We start from the raw sequence: 21,728 nt of genomic DNA, 5'->3' as shown, positions 1-21,728 counted from the left end.
ATAAATAAACCAGAGATGATAACATAAAGTGATGAGATCTGTAATATCATTGCTGTTGCTCAAACAATAAGGTAACAGCATTTGCTTCTGAGATACCGCACAGAATTTAGTGGCAAGAATGTAAAAGAAGAAATGCTGGGGTTACAAAGGTTGCCAAGAGTTAGAGGATAAAGTATATTAGAAGGAAGGATAAAGAGATCAAGCTTTAGCAGGAGAGCTGAAGTTCTCTAGTTTAAAGGCTCTAAAGAAGGAAAGTGAAACAATGACATTTTGTTCTTTTTTTTAAAGATTTATTTATTTATGAATAGAGAACTAGGGTACAGGCCAGAGGTGCAGGGGCAGTGAGAGGATCCGCCAGAGACAGAGTGGGGAGCAGAATAGGCTGATTGACGAAGTCCACTGCTGAACGGAGCAGCAGGCAGGTCAGGAGAGGTCTGCTGCGCCATGTGGGTCACCTGCAGGGTGGATTTTGAACTTGCACTGAAGTGGTTGTGGCCAGCTTCACAGTGCTGCTCTTTAATCCACTGAGCCACTAGTGAGGGCCCCAATATTTGTGTTCTTGGAAGAAGAGCAGTGGGTGGGAAACCTGTTGCAAGGAGGCCACACAGAATGAAGACAGCATTCTGTTTTCTGTTGCTGAGACCTTGCCTCGCAAGTGAGGATGGAGGCCTGGACAGGATGGAGAGAGATAGATCCCTTCCACCGAACTCGGTTAGATAAAGGAAATAGATGAAGGAGGGCGTTCAAGTTGCCTTGGTTTCTGCCTTGAGTGTGTAGATGGATCTCTTCACCCAGATGGGAAATCTGGAGAGAGGGAAGGTTATTGTAGAATTTGAAAGGACTGGGTGAGAACTGAGTTGAAGGAGTTAGTATGTGACTGTACATACAAGTGAGGCACTCAGGAGAGGTTAGTATATTAGTCACTCACATATCAGTAGTGGTTGAAGTCAGGGGCAGGTCATTCAGGGAGGTATGGAGTATAGGCCTGATTATGTCTTCCTGGATCGCACCAACTTTTAGTCAGCCATGTGCATTGACATGAGTTAGGCAATAAGGCAGTGACAAGCATGTCCAAATCTCACTCCATTAAAACAAGAAAAGGTCGATCTTTTATTCAGTGAGTAAAAACTGAGCTGGTTGATGGACTCCGCATTGTGATGTAAGCTTCCTTGACTGTTTCCAAGACCAGAAAGAGAACATTAAGGTGAGGCTGTAAGGGAGCGCGCAGTGTTTGAAGCCAGACCACCTGTGCATCTACTGTAGGCTTGATGTGAAGGACTTTACTTGGATTCTCTTATTTAATTCTATAAGACCGCCCACAAAAATGTTGTTGTTATGCATTGCATATCAGGCTTTGGTGAATATTAGCTTACCACCACCTAGTGGGGTAGGTTGTTCTCGCCTCAGAACTTGGGGCAGGAAAAGTTATGTCTCTTAGATTCTTTTTTGTATTTTATAATTTTATATTCATGATTTATATGTAAATCACATGCCTGCTCTTAAAGCTGTTGCTTAAAAGTGACACATATCACTTCTGCTGACATTTCATCAGTCAAGCCGCAGAGCTATAGCTAATTTCAAAAAGGCAGGGAGATTGCACTCCTCCTCTAGACCCTGATGAGAAAGAGATGCAGAATATGTGAACATCCTTAATGACTGTCATTGGCGCAAACAGAAGGGCGATATCAGAAAGATAATGGGATGGGGGCAGTATAAAAGACGGGAGTGATACAAACAAGGCCAAGAGTGATGCAAACAAGCAAGCAAGAGCCGAGGAAGAGGAAGCAGTCAGTCAGGACAGATGAGTGCCATACATAGAAGGAACCCACTCTCTGTTGGATCGGACACCTCATTGTCGCTGGCCTTTTTGTTATGACACCTTAGAGCCCTGAGTAAGGTTGGTGACTACTTGTAGGTCTGACCGCCAGCAACAAATCCAGTTATCTCCCCCTATTCATTAAACAATGGGAGTTGCAATCAAAGAGTGGGATGTGTCCTGAATGTGTTCTTTTCTTGACCCTGTCTGTCAAACCTCTGGAGATTGCCAATTTGGGATCCATAGCTCAGAATGGGATGTTTAGTATTCCCTCCACCCTAAAGATCTGGCTATAAATGTGAGAAAATGTGTCCAAAAGTTCTTGTCATTACAGTGGTATCTAGCATTTAAAGGGCACAGGAAAGGGTTACCTAGTGCCATTTTAGACCTGTGTCATTAGCTGCTGTTTAGGGATGCTGGATACAGTGTCAGAAAAACGATTTGATGGCCTGCTCAGCTAAAGTTGCATTTGGACAGACAAGATGGTAGGCGGTGGGATGGAAGGAGGGTGGGTGAGCTGAAGCTTTAGTGGTGTACTGGTTCGGAGGGTATTGGTTCTCAGTGGTGGTGGAATTAGCCAGCTTGAACAATGACTGGAGCAGAAATGCTTGGATGGCTCAAATCTAAAAGATAATCATTTATTCATTTCCTGGACCAATAATTATTTATAATTATTACATATATATGTATGTATTATTACATATACATATATGTATGTATGTATGTATGTATAAAATTTTCCAGGTCAGGAACAATATGCAGTATTCTACAGTGATTAGTATCTTTAATCTTCATAATCTTAGGAGGTAGATATTATTGTGATTTTGCTACAAAGAAGAGAATTAAATGCCACAGTGAACAGTAGACCTGTGATTCGCACCCTGGCCTGTCTGATCGCTAGCATAAGTTTCCCACTGGGCCCCCAGGTTGCCATCATTTGCTCCCTTCCAGGCTAGAATCTCCTCTAAGCTAAAGCACTCAAGAAACAATTTGCTGTTTATTGTGATTGTAAGACAGTTTTTAGGCGGCTGTATAATAGCAGTGAACCATTATTAAATCTTGGCATAACATACAGCTCTTTATGAGATTTCTGGACCTCTGTGGCACATATTTTGGCTGGCACTTGGAACAGATTTTTAGGATGTTGAGCTTTCTTTTTTTTTTTTTTAAGATTTATTTATGCATATAGAACTGAGGTACAGGTCAGAGGTGCAGGGGCAGTGAGAGGATTCACCAGAGTCAGAGTGGGAAGCAGAAAGGCAGATCGATGAAGTACGGTGAGCAGCGGGCAAGACAGAAGTCTGCTGTGTCAGGTGGGTCACCTCTCTGGCAGGGATGGAAATAGCACCGAAGCGGCCTTGGCCAACTTGCAGTGCTGCGCTTTAACCCGGTGTGCCACTGGGGAGGGCCAAGGATGTTGAATTTTTTTAGCACCCTGAACTCAGGACATTAACATGTTTATAAGCATGTTGGGTCTCATGTTTGCCACATTTGCCGCTCTTATAAAGGACCAAGTGTAGTGGATGGTTTTCACATCAGATAGCTGCTTTAGAACATCATAGATTTTCTTTTGGCCTAAGGCATTTGGTAGTAATGCTTGATACCTTTAATTCCTCACCACAGTTATTGCAATGCTCCAGTGCCTAGGAACATTTGGCATTCTCATTATTTAACAGCATTCTACTCTCCCTGTTACTATTTAATAATGCATATGTAATTTGGTATCATCTCTGTAGGATTTTTGAAATGTAAGAATACCTCACTTTATAGATTATTTCTTGTATGGATGAATAACTTGCCTGCTTGTTAACTTCATAGGGGAGAGCACACTCTGTGTAAGCCTTTTATTGTAGCTATTTATGCATTCTGTCTGGGATCTTTTCCTTGAGTTTTGACCTTATTAATATTTAAGTTCTTTGATAGGGTTATTCACTTGCAGATAGGTTGGAGTTTTAAATCTTTGGGCAGATGTGTTTTATAACTGCCTCTGGGTCTTTGGCTGGATAAGCACAAATTTCATACCACTTCCTGGGGTCCTTCCTTGGTGGACTCGCCTCTCAGAAGTCGTTGCATTTTAGTTTTAATGTCTACATTGTTAGAATGAAGAGCATAGTAATTTTCTTTTTCTCCTCCCTCTCCCTTTTTCCTCTTTCTCCTCCATCTTTCTTCCTCCATTTTTCTTCTTTACTCACACCCTCTTCATCCTCCACTTCATCTTCTTTTCCAGCTTTTCCCTTTCCCTCTTCTTTCTCTTACTCCTCTGCCTTCTTTTTCTGAACTATTTCAAACTGTGGAGGCTTTTATTATCTTTGACATAGCATCTTGAATTGTCTATGGAATTTTCCAGATAAGAATTCTCTTGAGGCACAGATGTCAGGATTAGGGCCCTTTATGAATATCTTTACTCATTGCTTTGTATAACTCATGTCCCCTTTGACTCTTCCCCTTCTCCTTCCCTCATACACCCAGGCACCTCTTTTCATTTAAGTATCTGACTTTGTAAGTATCTGACTTTGTCAAATTGGAGGGGATTAATATTTTAATAGGAACCTTTGGCAGCTGTGTTAAGAGCACACAGTAGGAGTTGCCAGGGTAGAAATCGGGAGACTGATGAGGAGGGAGGGTGCAGTGCTTTAGGAGATTATGAGGACTTGGAACGTAGTGGCCGTGGGAGTGCACAGGTGATCTGGGGAGAGGTGGTGCAGTCTGGATAATTCATGTTTCTGTTTTTATTGAGGTGATGTTGATTCAAAACACTGTTTATATTTTGGGAGTCTGTCTATTTTCTGAAGGGAGACCCTACAGTATTTGTCGTGAATTTGACCTGGGGTTTGGGAGAAGAGGAGGAGTCAGGGTGAGGCTAGCATTTGGTCTAAGCAATTGGGAAAATCTCTTCTTCCTTTAATCACTTGGGATTAGTTATGGGAGGAGCAGTCTTAAGGGAGAAAGGTAAGGAAGTCTTCAGTTGGGGATCTGTTAATTTTGTGGTGTCTATTGCCTGCACAATAGAGTAGATCACTGGATAGGATCAATTGAGAAGAGGCAGCTATGAATGGAATACTGGGATTTCCAGTTTTTAAGAGGACTAAGGAGTGATCAGGAAGATTGGAAAAGAAACTTTAAGCCAAGTGAAGGAAGTATTTTAAGCAAGAGGGTGTAATCAACTGAGTCAAATGCTGCTGAAAATATAAACGAGATAAAGTTTAAATTGCACACTAGATTTAGTCACAAGAAGATTCTTGAGGATTTTTGCTCTTATCTTTTCCCTCATGGGCTGATCTCTCTCTTCCATCTTTTCTATCATTTTAATATGTAACCAGATACTCTATTTCACAGCTCCCAAATGTCTTGGAATTTCCTAAGTGTTGAGAATAATAAAACTGTCCTTTATGGTGTGAATGAGGTAACATTGTGGGACCAGCTAAAGGTGAGGGCCTATTGTCTGGATAAGCAAATATGTGATTGGAGGGTTGGTTGAACTTCTGGGGAGGGGAAAGAACTAGAGGCGGAGTTTAATTGCCAGCGGTCAGTAAGTTCATCAGTCATGGCTCTGTGTCGTGAAGCCTCCATAAAATCCAAGAAGGGTGGAGAGCTACTGGATTGTGAAATGCAAATAACTTCAGACCTTGTCAATTTTCCTTAGAAAGAAGCCGCCTACTTTTTCTTCCGCTGATCCACACAACATGTGGAGTGCTGGGAGAAGGCGCAGGAGCTATGCCGTTCCCCTTACCTTGTCTTTCATTTTCTAGTTGCTCCAGAATAATATCTAATTATTTAATAATTAGACATAGATAAAATATCTATTTTTGATACACTGGTGATCTAGTGTTAAGTGGGTTTTCTGAGTTCTGTGAGCCATTCTAGAAAATTAATTGCAACTGACTTAGAGCTGGTGAGTGGAAGCCCAGCTAACACCCTGGGCTAGCTCTGAAGCAGAAGGTAGTCCTGGGAGGCTGAACCCTTAACTTGTGGGGTCTGCTGCTGTGTCCAGGTGGGAAGTGGAAGAATTGAACAAAATGAATTCTTGGACACCTGCTGGTGCCAGAGAATTACTTGTTGGTGTGGAGAAGCCTCCAAACACACTCACGTGGAAAATGATCTAGGGACACCAACACCAATTTCCACACCCAATACGGCCCCGTATTTCTTTACTCTGCATCCTCCAAGACTGAAACCTGCCCTTTTCATCTCTCAAGAGAGTAGTTGCCCACTTCTCAAGCTTCTTTGTTGTTTCCTTTAGTCTCTTTCCCAAGGCACCCTCAGCTTTGAAGCAGCTGCTGAAAGGAGTAGATTATTTTATCTTTTATGATCAGCGAAAGAAAAAGTAGGTGGCTTCATAAGGAAAATTGGCAAGGTCTGAAGTTATTTGCATTTCATAAGAATCAAAAAAGTTTTCTAAGTTTTTTTTTTGTTTTTTCTAGAGAACTTCCCTCTATACCAAGAAAAATTGAGTGGAATGTTGCAACACCTGCTGGAGACCTGGGGGCTTTGAATTTAGCAGCTCAGTCTAGGGCTAAAAAATTCTCTGAATTAGAATTTTAACATGTAACCGGATAGTCTCTACATTATAACTCCCAAATGTCTTGGAATTTCCTAAATGTTGAGAATAATAAAGCTGGCTTTCATGATGTGAATGAGGCGTTGCTAGCTGGCTTGCTGCAGTACTTCATGGCCAGTGTTATTCTTTGCTTTTATTTCAGAATATAGCCAAGCCAAAGAACACATGTGTGTGCCCTTGGATGTAACAGACACCTTAAACTGTTTTAGAGAAACCTTGGAAAAATCCAGATATCATAACAGGTCAATCCGACATAGCAGAAAGTTGCTTTCATTACTTCTTGCACAGACACAAGGTAACATATTTGCAGTATATACCTTATCCTTTCTTTGTGTGGGGGAGTCACTCTGTGGTCTACCCTGTTCTGCCATAGGGTCCTCCCTTCACCCACTCCCAGCTGCCTTTCACTTTCTTCTTCTTGTCTAAAAGACTCTGTCTTCTCTGTCTCTCACACCCGAATCCAACCAAGGCAGTCTCACTAATCATGGGTTCGCTGAAAGCAAGTAGAATAGATATGAAATAATATTTGCTAATTTTTGATCTGCATATCTGTGTTATATATATTTTTAAGAATGCTGCTGTCATCTTGTTTTATTTTCACAAGTAGATAAATTGATTTATACTCTGTTAGGTGGTATCTTTTGCCAAAACACTACTTTATCAGTGTTAAGGAGTTGGATACATTTTATCATAAACATCAACATGATTTGTTATTTATATCATGGAGATTTTGCTTAGCTTGAAACAAGATGTTTACTGCAGTTGGTTACATTATATTTATTCATTTTCTCCCTTTTCAACATCATTGATTTGTGAACTCAGTCAAAATAGGACTTTGAGTTGTTAAGTGGTACCTAAAAGAAGAAGATTATATTCAAATCCAGGCTGGGAAAAATCTGTTTTGGGTTATTTAAAATTTTTTAATCCTAAATTATGTTTCTAACCCTTGCTATACAAATTTATTAGAATAACAATAATCGTAAAGAATAAACTTAAATCACTACACATTAAAACCAGATTAATACTTATACTTAAGATTTGTTCAAGATTTCCATGGAGCTCATCATTGGGAAATTTAACCAACCTTTTTTAAAATCACCATTCAGAATATTTATTGTCCTTCTCCCCCCCAAGCTGTGATATGTACCCTACCATTTTGGGTAGTAGTGTTCATTATACTACCTCTCTCCATCATGTTTGAACTTTTTAAAATTGTGGAATATACCATACAGCTAGGGCCCTGTATGAAAACAGCAAATACAAAGCCCAGGAATGATTTACAACAACTCACTCTGACTCTCACCTGATAGCAAAACATTCTCAACAGTCTGTCCCCAAACCCTGGGCTGTTGACTTCAAAATCCATATTTTCACTCTTTGCTGCTTTTGACAACTTCCCCTAGAATCCGTTTCCTTTTCTAGTGTGTGTTCCCTGATGCTACAAAGAGACACTTCTTTCACTTTATTCCCTCCTTTAGGTCAGAACTACTTATTGTTGCATCTCTCCCTGAGGTCTCTGCCCCAGAAGCAAACTAACATCTTACTGTTGGAACTGTCTAAAAAAAGCAAAACCAAACTGTGACTTTCACCTAGAGAGTCTGAGTCATCTCCACATTTCCTTTCTGTGAAAGACCCTCTGCAGCGCTCTTTATGATATAAATGAGTAGAGGGCCCACGCACACCAGAGTTCTTCAGAAATGATTCTGGGGACTAAACTTAAGGAAACAAAGGCCCTCACACTACAACTAAGTTTCAGACTACTTGTAAATGTTCCCTTTTTCTGGGCCTCCCTGATAACGTGGGGTTAAGTCTCAGCATTATCTAGACTATCACTACTAATGTTTTAGTTTGATCCCCAACCAGGCAGGGCTCAGCAGACCTCTCCTGTCTCACCCCCTGTTCCTCTCAGCAGTCCATCTGTCTGTTCTGCCCCCCACTCTGTCTCTGGTGAATCCTCCCACTCCTGTACCCCAGTTCTTCTATGCGTAAATAAAAGAAACAAAATCTTTTAAAAAAATTTCCTTTCCATCATCGTCTATCTTTTCCCTCCTCATTAACTTACTTTCAAATTTCTTTTTAATTTTCTAATGAATTTAGGAGACAGAGCAGTAAACAATTCAAAATTTACTAGTGGAAAGGTGGAATTTTGCCTGGGAACTGAAGAGATGCATTTGCCAACTCCCCCTGACCTTTCTCAAGAACATTTCAGAGTTTTTAGTTCTGTGGAGAAAAGCAAACTTCCCTATTCACAACTTGGACTCGTGATTTCTTCTTATCATGCAACTATAGGTAAGATAATTTTTCTCTATATTTACATCGTCAATGTGGTCCTTCACATTGTTGAGATTTCCCTTAGCCCTGGTATATTTAAGCACGGAGTGAAAGCATTTAAACAGAATCTTATGGTCATAGCCTGTAGAGGTTGACAGGGTGGTGTGGAGACAAGATGCCACTCTCTCACATGTTGCTCTTTCCCCAGCTCAGCGGTCCCCATTGCAACATTCTAGGCCACTCGCTGTCCATCTGTCCTTCACTGCATCTGTGAGCTGCTTGTCAGAATGTGCTCACCCTTGAGTCCTTTGCTGTGCCCAGCTGGCTCCATTTCCTTGTCTCTCTGCTTCATCCGTGACTCTACAGATCAGCAGTCTGCACACAGCCTAGTGGTAGAACAAGCTTCTCTCCTTTCCAACAACAAATAGTTTATAATTCTCCTTTTACTTCCCAAAATAAAATGTATACTGAATATATATTTTTCTCCACACACATTGCTTCTGAAAATCAATATGAAGCCCTAAACCTGAAATAAAGAAAAAATAAAAATAGCTTTATAAAAAAGGAATTGATTCTTGAAGGCCTAGAAGGTGTACTGAAGGGATCAGAAACTCACATCATGTGGCCAGAATTTTCTCCCCACGTGACAGCTGGGGATGTGGACAGATCCAGGTGACTGCCTTGGTGACTCAAGTGCTGTTTGCATGCATTTTGGTGGTGTGACTTTCTAAGGTGGGAAATAAATCTAGATGAAGTAATGAGAAAAATATAGGTACTGCAGGGCTTGTATTTCTGGAAAATTCAGAGCATTTTGAAAACATACAAAAATACCTATTTTATGTGTAAAATGCAGCTAGATGTTAGACTCAGATCATTATAAGCAGGTCTCTCATCTTTTTCTTCACTGTAGGGGAAGGTTCTGTGCATTACAGGTGACCGAGTATCTGGGATCTTCACCTATGAGGCACCAGGAAATGCCCCCTGTGGCCTCATGGGAAGATTCTTTCCACAGATTCTTGAAATACCCTCTAGGGGGCAGTATTGCCCTCATGAGAAACCACTGCCACCAACGTTGAAATTTTGTGGTGCATTAATTGCATTAATTCCACTCTTACTTGCTCCATAAATTCAGACACAATTAAAGATGTGCTTCTTGCATTTGAATAAAGGTGCAAATCTGACATACGGTGTTCTTGTGGCATCCCTGCTTCCCCCAAACCTTCCCACCGGCTGCAGCCCATTGTCCACATTTCTCCATAAGTAATTCAGAGGCCTCCATAATCTAACCACTACTTACTTCCTCCTTCACCTTCCCATGAAAACCTTACGGCAGCCACACATCAGAACCACATACGTCCAGCCCTTCTCCTTGCATGCTTTTCTGAATTTCTTTCTCAACCATCTCTTTCTGCTAGATTCTTACTGCATTTTCCCTGTTTCCTACCTGTTAGATTCAATCTCTCATTCCACTATGTTCAAATAGATCACTGTTTGCTCTCTTTCTCTCTCTATATCCTGTGACATTTGAAGGCACTATTAGCTTGCCGTTTTCTTATCTACACAGTTAAGGAATAATGTAGTTTAAAGTATTCTTGCAAATATAAAGGAAATATTTCCCAAGAACTGACATTTGTTCTTTCACTTGATTAAAAATACAGATGTTCTCCAAGCCAGCAATCAAAGAGGCCTTAAAGTTCAGGCACTGCACGAACTTGGAAGTCTTCTCATCTTTGCAGGAAAGAAAAGGTAGATTTTTAGGAGATGATAGAACTAGAGAAAACTTTGTTTGACAAAAAATTTTAAATTACTATGAAAAAATAGTTTGTCTTTCCTAAATTTTAGTTGTTTGGCAATAATATTGCATGGCTATATTTTATTCATCAAATGCTCCTTGAGAACACAGTGATGAGCACTACACGGTATAGATTTATTCTCTGATATTTTCATTAAAATGTTGACTCAGTACATTTGCTTTCCCTCTCGAAAGATAGATTTGATAACAAAGGCCTCAAAAAATGAGCTGCCTTGTGCTGTTCCCACTTTAGGGCTGCTTTCAAATGTTGGTCTCAAGCTCTTGATGACATATTCAGAAAACAGGACGTGCTGCATACATGGAAGGAGCTCGGTGCCTTGCTCAACAATGCCTCTGACACCAATTCACCTTCAGGTTTGAAAGACTACAGTGAGGAATTTCTGTTGAAAGTCGGCATTTGGGGATGTTTGCAAGGAGCCGTCATTGCAGCCAAGATAGCACAGTGAGTGAGCAATGGAGTGATGTGTATACCACTGGAAGCTTCCCTCCAGGGAATGCCCGTGTGCAGGATGTGTCCCAGGCCTCACTGCTGAGTCTGGGGCCGCGCAGTTCATCTCACTAGGGGGATGCTGTTTACTAACTAGTCATGTATATGGCTTATGACCTTCTCCTCCTGTAACACCCACCCTGGGAATATAAATGCCACCTGGGCACATATTTATTGACTAATGCCTGGCTTGGAGTTGGCATTCAATAAACATTAGTTGGTTACTTGAGCAAGGGAGTGAGCAGTTGGTATGGGAGCAAGAATAACTCTTCGGCTGGCGACTTGAGTAGATCCAAGCATCTTGTTAACTCTGACCTTCAACAAACTCCGCATTCTCTCAGAGTCTCAGTGCCCTCTGCTGTAATCTGTGATGGTGAGAGTTACGTGACGTATTGTCATAATCTTCTGAGCTGTCTTCACATGGTTGGATAGACTGGGAAGCTTTAACACCAAGAATTTATTTCTCACAATTTTGAAGGCAAGAATTCTGAGATCAAGGTGTTGTCAGCGAGCCTGGCTTCTTCTGAGGCGTCTCACCTTGGTTTGAAGCTGGTTGTCTGCTTGCTGTGACCTCTCGCAGTCTCCCCTCTGAGTCTGTGCCTCAGTCTCCTCTTATAAGGACAGCAATCATTTCAGATTGGGATCCACCCTGTTGACCTCACATTAACTTAATTACAAGATCCTCTTCTCCAAGTACAGTCCTATTCTAGGGCAAGAGAGGGAGAAGCATAATTTAGCCTGTAAGACACACTCTATTAGTTTCCTATTACTGCAGCGACAAATGACCACAAATTTAATTGCTTAAAACAACACAAATATATTAGGGAGGCCAGAGGGCTCAAAGATTGATGAGTTGGGAGGCTTTGCCCTCTCCAGAATTTCTAGGGGAGAATATTTCCTTGCCTTTTCCAGTTTCTAGAGGTCTCCTGTATTTTTTGCTTATATTGCCTTGTTCTTCCTTTAGAACCAGCGACCTTTCTCTCTCCCATTTCTGCTTCCACCCTTAAATCTCCTTCTCTGACTCTGTTGTCTTTCTCTTATAGGGTCCATGATGATCGTATTGAACCCACCTGAATAATCCAGGCTAAGCTCCCATATATAGGTTCTTAATCCTTCTTTCCATAGAAAGTAATGTCCTCAGGTTTGGGGGGTTAGGACGTAGATACCAGGCTGGGGCATTATTCAGTCTACCACACATATGCCACAGTGTCATATACAGAGTTAGTGTTCCCAGGGAGCTCCAGTATTTGATTACTGTGACAGGGGGGGGTGGCGGTACAGGTTTTCCTCACTTTTCCAGGTCCACTTTTAGGTTGCCGAAAGCTTATGTTGGGCGGACACTGGTGTAGTAGTATTTTGAGCTGCAGAGTAAATTTTCCAAAATGATAATTTATATGAGTTAATAGTTACATGTTTTCAGAAAATCAGCATCATTGGGCAGTGGGAGTAAGAAATTAAAACATATTAAACATTGAAGACTTTTCTTAACCACTGTCAATTTGATCTGTACTCCTGGGGAAGAATTCAAATTTACACACACACACACACACACACACACTCTCTCTCTCTCTCTCTCTCTCTCTCTCTTTCTCCCCTTGCCACAGATATGAGCTTGTGACTAAGTAGAACTTGGCAACATATAATAGAAAAGCTGCAGAAGGCTCACAGCTTGACAAAGAACACCTACAGCGTTCCTGCCGGGGGGCATCTCAGCTTCTCTGAGCCTCTGGAGTTATTTCTTAGTGATTTTCAACCACCAGAGAGTCATTTCCTGGTTCTGCAGCGGGAAGCCTGACTTGCACAGGATGGTGATTCCACAGGGGCTGTGGCTGTTCCCAGGGACTCCCTGAGGAAAAGAAACTCTCTTCACTGTTGAGAAGGGCAAGACATCACACTCATGTCTCCACGTGGAGAAGCTGTGCTCTGTCATTGTCATTAGTATAGCAAAGATGAGGTGACTAGTTTTTTAGAATGACTTTATTTCTTTATGCATACAGAACTGGGGTACAGGCTAGAGGTGCAGGGGCAGTGAAGATTCACCAGAGATAGTGGGGAGCAGAACAGGCAGATAAATGAAGTACACTGCTGAGGGAAGCAATGGGGGAGACAGGAGAGGTCTGCTGCGCCATGTGGGTCACCTCCAGGGCTGGGATCGAACTTGCACTGAAGCGGCTATGGCCAGCTTGTAGTGCTGCGTCCTAACCCATGGTGCCACCAGAAAGGGCCCGAATTGACTAGTTTATCTAAATAAGATTCTTCTGAAGGTAATGTGTATTATAGCCACCATTTGCTGTATGACCTCAGATGAGTTAATAGTTTTAACACTCAGTGATATCACCTATGAGCTAGTGCTTCCTTCTAGGGGTGGGTTAATTAGGATTAAATGAGTTTATGTTGATAAAGCATTTACTTGTAGTGTCCAACACAAAATGGCTCTCAGCAAATTATAAGTTAATATGATGATAGAATTCATCCCAGAAATAAATATGTCCAACTACCATGCAATTTAAAAGGCCCATAAAATGATGAAAGCATTTAAAATTACAATGTGGATTATGAGTTGCAAATGCAAGGTTCAAGCCCCTATAACAAAAGCTCAAACTCTTTAAGGGTCATGAAACAGAGGTAGCCAGTGGAAGATACTACTTTCATCTTTGGAGGAGAGATTGATCTATTGGTTCATATTATCCCCATAATGAGAAGCCACCTTGTTTCAATATTTTGGAGGGAATTACTTTTCATCGTTAAACTGTGCACTTCTTTTTCCTAGAAAATTCCTTTTACTAAGGATTGAACTTGAGGAATTAGTCGCCAAAGTTCTCAAAAATGTGGGGAAAAGGATGTTTCGTGTCTATTTTAAGTGTTAGAGAAATCAAAATGGAGATTAATATTTTTATATTAGGGTTCACCCATATGATAAAAGATGAACATTCTGTAAAATAATGATGTAGCTCATTATGTCCACCAACAGAAAATTTATTTAGAAAAAGTGTCTATTGTGGGCCCTCCCTGGTGGTGCAGCAGGTTAAAGCACAGCACTAAGAAGCTAAAGCCACTTCAGCATGAGTTCAGTCCCTGCCCCGGGAGGTGACCCACATGGTGCGGCAGACCTCTCCTGACCCACCCGCTGCTCCCCTCAGCAGTCAGTCAGCCTATTCTGCTCCCCACTCTGTCTCTGGTGAATCCTCTCACTGCCCCTGCACCTCTGGCCTGTACCCCAGTTTTGTATGCATAAATAATAAATTTTTTAAAAAGAGAAGTGTCTATTGCACAAGTTAGCCTGTAAGAGACACTATTAGTTTCCTATTACTGCTGTGACAATTATTTCCAGTCTTACTAATTCTAGTCTTACTAAGTGTGGGTAACTAAATATAGAATCAATCTAGAAGGAAATTGGCCAGAATCCTGTTGAGGTGGTAGAATTGCAGGTGATTTCTCCTTGGTCTGTTCCCGCTCTTCTGTGCTCTATATTGTACGAGTCTGGAACTCCTTCAGAATCACAATGACTTTTTTGGAAAGCCTATGAGTATTCATAGTATTTACATTTGTGTAAAAATATTTTTGGAAATTATCCATGAATCAGTTTCTTTTTCTTATGCTTTAGGTTTATTAAGACATTGGATGTTGAGAAGAGGACCAACTGTTGCCTTTTCTCTGCATTACTTTTTCAGGTAATACTTTATGTTAGTCTTTCTGCAGGAGCGGGACTCTCCATTCGGTCAGTCAAAAAAAGAAAAGAGCACAGAGTGGATCATCTTTGAAAATTCACACCAAGGAAAATAGCGTGAACCTTGATTAAATATCATAAGCTTGATTAAATATCATTGACTGAACCTCTGTGGCACGTTCATCTTTAACATTCAGCCAAGCAAGTTTTCTCCTCTAGTTCACAGATGAGGAACCCCAGTCTCCTGTCATTAGTGAGACTGTGTCGCTCAGTGAGAAGCAATGCCAGTCTGTGTGTCTCCAAATGGTTAGGCCACCTCAGCCCTCGATAAGTCTTGCTCAGTTGTGTGATGTAAACAGGACTGTGGAATGTAAGGAAGAATGAAATAGAGTGTGTATAGTCCTTAGGATTTTTGTTTGACTTTACTGAAGAAGAAAGGAGCTTTCCTCTGGCATACCAGATGTTTTGAAATTCCCAGAGGTAGCTTGAGGCCTTTGCAACCTACCAAAGTTTCTGTTTACTTTGAAGGGTGGACACCCTTGTTCTGTGTCTCACATACATCTGAGAGCTTATGAATCTAGATAAATTTTTTGGAAACATCTTTGTATGTAAGGCCAAACATTTTAGTGTTCTTATATTCCATTCACCGCTTGCCAGTGCTTCAGAGGCAAGTTACCCGAAATTCTCACAGCTGCTAATATTTTCATTGGGTATACTGATATGCACAAGTAAATGCCTGTGGTACTTTTCTGCATGGCTATCAGCTTGTTTAGATAATGTTTGGGAAATGTGTGAAAATACACAATCTAACCGATCAGGCAGGAGGGCAGATATCAACGACGGCTGGAATTGTGAAGCCTGCTTTCCAATTCTGTTTAATTAGAGGGAGCACTTTCTTGTAGGGCCGTTTAAGAAGGCATTTAGGTGCCCCAAAGCAGGTGACTGTATTAAAAAGTTTTGGTACATATACACAATGGAATATTACTCAGCAACCAAACAAACAAAAAAATAAACACATACCTTTTGCAGCAACATGGATGGAGCTGGAAAAGATCATACTTAGTGAAATAAGCCAGAAAGAAAAGGAAAAATACCGGATGGTTTCACTCATAGCAGGAGTACAAAGGACCAGGGGAGAATATAATAATAATAATGAACAACTATATACCACAGACATTTTATGGGGGTGGAATTGGATCAAAAACAGCAGGGGAAGGAAAGTGCACTGGACTATGGTGATGGCACATGGGTGATTTGGTGATGGGAAGCCCACAGGGATTACAACTGAGATGGGAAAAGGCACAAAATGATGTAAAAACAAACTATTATATTATTTTTTAAAAGGCATTTAGGAATAGGCTCTCTCAATTTGGGGAACTAGATCACATATAAAAGGCGGGTGGGTTTTTTGTCTCTGTGGCCTTCTGACCTCATCCACATGGATTCAGAGGGATGGTCACAGCACTCCAACTCCCCAGCTTCCACTCTTACTTTCTGACATGCCTTACTCTAGAAGACAGTGCTGTTTTTACTTCAGAAAATCCATGATGTAAAAATACAACTTTTTACTTCATGCGGGAGTATGACAATATGTCACTTCTTTTGATAATTTTAATACAGAACTGGGGTATAGGCCAGAGGCTCAGGGGTGGTGAGAGGCTTCATCAGAGACAGAGTGGGGAGCAGAACAGGCAGAGCGACGAAGTACACTGCTGAGGGGAGCAGTGGGCGGCCAGGGGAGGGCTGACTCACCATGTGGTCACCTCCAGGGCAGGCGGGGATAGAACTCATGCAGAAGTGGCTTTTGCTTCTTTGTGCTGTGCTTTAAACCGCTGCGCCACCAGGGAGGGCCTCTTTTGATAACTTTAAAGGAAATTTGTAAAATTGAAAATGCAAACAACTACATAGTATTTGAGAGTAGGATGCCTTATAATGCTAGTGGGAAATCTGCTTAAAACTCGATAAATGCATTGAAAGAATTTTATAATGCATTTGTTATCAAGAAATGTTAATTATTTTAAATAACATAAGAAATGCTCTAAATGTAAATTTTAATTCAGTGTATTCATCTTGTTTCCACAAAACCTAGTCTAATATTGGTCATCAGAAGCACTTATGGAGGACTGGTGGCGTTAAGTCATCTTTTCCTTTAATTAGTTGAAAGTTCAGATTTATCTCTGCCTAATTTAGACTTTTGAAAAAGACTTCTCTGCTCATAGCTTGCTATAAGGTAAAGAATATAGATTTTTTTGAGTTAAATTGATATGAATTTGAATTCACTTTCTGCTACTCTTTGCTTATGACCTCAGATAAGTTAGTAATTTAAGACTCTGATATTATATATGAGATAATTCTTCCTTCTAGGGGTGGGTCAAATGAGGGTTAAATGAGGTACTGTTTAAAAGGCATTTACCTCTAGTGTCCAACAGAAAATGGTCTTCAACAAATTGTAACTAAATATGATGAGAATTCATTCTAAAAGTAAATATATCCAACTACCATGGAATTTAAAAGGCCTGTCTGAACAGATTAAAGCATTTGAAAACTGCAATGACAATAACGTTAATGATAAGTACTGACTTTTTACAGTGTGTGAGGCATGTGATAAGCACTTAGGAAGAAACATGTGTACCCATTTTTGTTTCATGGTTGCTGATAGATTTATAGTTCTTGACTTCACTTTTTTTTCATTTTCAGGGTTTGCTTAGAACTACACTTCCACACCCCAAAGCTGAACGTTGCTATGCTCAGTATGAAATCACTCAGCTTCTTCCAGGCATTGAACTCTTCTCTGATAGATACAGAGCTGACATCTGCTCTGTGGTTGCAAGTCTGTATTATGTTATACGCGAGCTACACTTTGTCAAGCGAAATCTCTTAGTAAGTAATTTGTAAAATCAAGAAATCTTAATTCACTATGGAATTTTTGGCTCTGATTACCTTACACATTTTAAATTTTGCTATTTTTTGGGGTTCATTCTTAAACTCTGTTAGGATTCTTATCTATACTTCAAAACAAAATGTCAATATTCTTTTATTGACATTATTGTTTGCATTGCATTTTGGATATAAAAGCAATCCCCCCCCCTTTACTCTTTGTTTCTTTTTTCGTAAGAACTTTGGTGAAATTGGTAGAGGTGTTAACTGGTCACAGAGGAATATAGTGTACATGTAACTCAACTCATGGTATTCATCATGCAATAACAAAAGTATGAGAGTATTTCTTTATTGAAGTAAATTTAGCATTGTGTCTCCTGTATTTTCTCTAAGCATGTTACTAAGTGAATAACATATTCTAACTGAAATAAAAGACATTTCTTAACATCTTAGCAAATGCAAACACCCAAATATAGCCCTCTTTTCTTTGGGGAAAAAAATCCAGCATATATCATAAGTTTGAAGTTGGTTGCAATATAACAATAAATTAATGTGCTCCAGCTGTTGGTCATTTTATAATTCTGCTTTATTTTAAAATTCTCTTCCCTGGTGCTACTTTCTCTATTTTCTTTTTTTCTCTCCCCACCTCCATGTTTGCATTTATTCTTTCTCTTTTTCTGCTTCTTTCCTGTTCCTCCACATTTTTCATAAAATAACCCCCCCCATACATTGTTTTCTGTTCCTCATTACAGATTTACTCTCACTTGTTACAAGATTTATTGGCTCCTGTTGTAAGTTGTTAAATTATAAAGCCATGTGTTCAAGTGAGGAGGTTGATAAGTGCTAAGAGTTGACAGATTTGGGCAAGAAATTGTTTATTAGGGAAAAAAAAATCACAAAATGGTTCTTCCCATTGTTAAAGGGGGTTCATTTCTGGATTTAGAAAATAGTTAATTCCTCTGGGTAACCTTTAGCCACCCAGTTGTATTCATATATAATACATATTACTATCTTAGAAAATAAATGAGAGCTCTTTTCTCTGAAGCTGAGAGCTTTTTTTTTTTTTTAAATTTATTTATTCGTACAGAACTGGGGTATAGGCCAGAGATGCGGAGGATGAGAGGATTCACCAGAGACAGAGTTGGGTACAAAACAGGCAGATCGACGAAGTACACTGCTGAGGGGAGCAGTGGGCGGCCAGGGGAGGGCTGACTCACCATGTGGTCACCTCCAGGGCGGGGATCGAACTCATGTGGAAGTGGCTTAAGCTTCTTTGTGCTGTGCTTTAGCCCACTGCGCCACCAGGGAGGGCCCAAGAGAGCTTTTTTTTTTTTTTTTCTGAACAACTGAGCAATTGGCAGCAATAAAATTGGTCTGTTTTTATTTCTCAATGAAAAGAGAAATTAAATATCAAGGCAATAGACTCTCTTTTTGTTTTGTGGTACATTAATTATAGAAATAGTTACTGTAAAGTTGCAGTTTGTAATTGTAGAAAATGTTAGAAATCATTTAAGACCAGTCCTTCTAATCCTTTTTAAAAATCTGTTCTCTTGCCAGCTGATTGACAGGAACTTCTTAGCTAGTCTTGCAAGATATAAGCAGTTTGTGTTTTGTATTGTGCTAATCTCAAGAAGTCCAGTGGCTAAAGAGATATTGGACACATAGAAAATTTCCTATGGGGTACATTGGTGTGGCATGATGGGAAACAGCTAAATATTTAATGGGGATCCCAGTGATCTCCTTGGCTTATTTCTTTTTGGTGGGGCAGGACCCTGCTGCAGGAACTGAGCTTCAGTGTTGAGTTGAGATCAGGCAGTGCTCAGAAGTCTGGCAACCCTGTCACATGAAAAGTTTAGATTTCAGATATATACTTTAGAAAGGAAAGAGTTTCTTAGGTTTCTTAGAGTGCCTGATACAAAATAGACATGTTATATATATATTTTTTGCTGCAAGAGATATTCTTATCAAAGACAAGTGACAGCTGATATTGAGGACAATCAAAGGACTTGAATATGAGTTCTTCTGCTTTAAATTTTACATTTATATGATATCTCATTTGGTAGAATTTTTCCAGAGGTCACAGTGATTCAGGCATATATGTTGACTTAATTTTTTAAAAAAAGATTTATTTATGCACACAGAACTGGGGTACAGAGCAAAGGTGCAGGGGCTGTGAGAAGATGGGGAGACAGAGTGGGGAGCAGAACAGGCAGACTGATGAATTACACTGCTGAGGGGAGCTGCAGTTGCCGACGGTCAGGAGTGGTCTGCCGCGCCATGTGGGTCACCTCCGGGGCGGGGATTGAACTCATGCTAAAGTGGCTTTAGCTTCTTAGTGCTGTGCTTTAACCTGCTGTGCCACCAGGGAGGACCCCTGACTTAATTTTTTTTTTTAAAGAAAATAACTAAATGGAATTACACTTAAAAATTCATTTTATTTTCCATACTTACATAGTTGTAAAACTTAGGATTGGGTGGAAAGTGGTATCTATTTGAAACTAGAAGTCCCTGACAGCACTTTACAATTCTGATAAAATTATGAAGCTGTACGCTAGACCGATCATTTCATTTATACCATACAATATAGTCTCCTATAAGGGAAAAACACTCTTTTATATAATACCTCCTATATTTAATTTTGGCTAAATTTTATTATGTATTGACTTGGTAAACTATGGTTAAAAACTATTTTTTTTTCTTTTGGTAGACTCTGCCTCTCCTTGCATTGTACCAGTATTTTGTCTCAGGGATTTGCCAAGACCTTGTCAGAAATCTAGAAGCAAGAATTCTCAAGGTATTTATAGTCTTTTAAGTCATTCGATAATCTCTGTATGTTCAAACACTGACTTGTATCAGGTTGAACACCTGAGACTGATGTGTTGTATATCACACATTGATATTCTTAAATGTATGGCAGTGCCATACATTAATTCAGTTCTAATATGCATAATAATATTAAGTCTAATTCATTCTAATACCCTTAACGGTAATAAGTGGATAAGATAATGCTGTACTGATATAAGAAAATAACTTACCCATTACTCTAATTAAGAGAAAGAGCCAGTTAGAAAGATCTGCATTTTTATACTTGGACCACAATAAAGTTAGTGCAATCACACCAGGCAACAAGGTGTGAGCCTGGAAATTACCATGTCTGAGAGTCTGGTTTCCTGGTAGAAGACATTGGGTCAGTTTTCTGAGGTTTCTATGAACTTATTGTTAAGGATCTTTATGTAGATCATTGCATACAAGAATTTTTTTTCTTTCTTTTTTTAAAAAAAGATTTATTTATTTATGCATACAGAACTGGGATACAAGCCAGAGGTGCAGGGACAGTGAGAGGATTCACCAGAGACAGAGTGGGGAGCAGAATAGGCAGATCGACGAAGCACATTGCTGAGGGGAGCAGCAGGCGGGTCAGGAGAGGTCTGCTGCGCCATGTGGGTCACTTCCTGGCCAGAGATGGAACTCGCACTGAAGCAGATGCGGCTCGCTTGCTTGCGGTGCTGTGTCTTCACCTGCTGTGCCGCCAGAGAGGGTCCACAAGAATTTTTCGTGGCTCAAGAAATGGAAGCAATAAAGCCAATACTAAATCCCAATTCTGTAACTTAGAAGTCAGCTGAGGTTGTCTGCTTTCCAGTTTCACGTCCAGTTGGCTTGAAGCCCACATCGAGTGGGACCTTAATTTTGGATAACTTCTAATTTAGCCAGTTTCTCAACCCCCTTTCCTCTTCTCCCATGGTCACAGCCCTCCCTTGTGCTCAGTTTGCTTTGTATGTGGATCAACTCAACATATTCCTGTTCTGCACTTTCTCATCTCTAAGACAGAATTCAACTCTATTTTGCACAACACACACAAACACACATCACAACATCCACCACCACTACCACCATCCACAACACATTCACCCAAGGTCTTTGTTGCTATACTGAACTTTGCTGAAAATCAGAAAGACTTGGAAATTTATGTTGAGGCAAAGGAAACAATTTAAACAGAATGTTTGGCATCTCTGAGCTTAAAGTATATCTTGGCCAATATCTCCCTCTTCTGCTTCTCATCCCAATGTGTAATTAGCCCTGTGCTGGTCAGTGATTCACAACTTGTTCTAAAAAAAAATCCCTGGCTTGTGGCACGTGCAGTTTCCATGGTGAAGAAACGCCTACTCCTTCTGACTGCAGCCTGCTGGCTGGGCATTGCTGGCCTTGGAACAAGCCTGCAGCCAGGCCCTGCAGGTGGGG

The 21,728-nt window shown here is 40.4% G+C and overlaps 1 protein-coding gene across 1 annotated transcript in view; it reads left to right on the top strand.

The window, feature by feature from the left end:
• CFAP54 (cilia and flagella associated 54) overlaps positions 1-21,728 on the top strand; it is a 197,438-nt gene that overhangs the window by 106,078 nt on the left and 69,632 nt on the right. The window contains exons 40-45 of the mRNA XM_012735136.1: positions 6,517-6,669; positions 10,304-10,391; positions 10,691-10,900; positions 14,550-14,616; positions 17,310-17,492; positions 20,197-20,283. Of these exons, the coding sequence (XP_012590590.1) occupies positions 6,517-6,669; positions 10,304-10,391; positions 10,691-10,900; positions 14,550-14,616; positions 17,310-17,492; positions 20,197-20,283 (788 nt within the window). The remainder of the gene's footprint in view (positions 1-6,516; positions 6,670-10,303; positions 10,392-10,690; positions 10,901-14,549; positions 14,617-17,309; positions 17,493-20,196; positions 20,284-21,728) is intronic.

Source organism: Condylura cristata, unplaced genomic scaffold, assembly GCF_000260355.1.
Source record: "Condylura cristata isolate star-nosed mole 26May11 unplaced genomic scaffold, ConCri1.0 scaffold00004, whole genome shotgun sequence".
Classification (NCBI taxonomy): Eukaryota; Metazoa; Chordata; class Mammalia; order Eulipotyphla; family Talpidae; genus Condylura; species Condylura cristata.
This window is presented reverse-complemented; position numbering and strand designations above follow the sequence as displayed.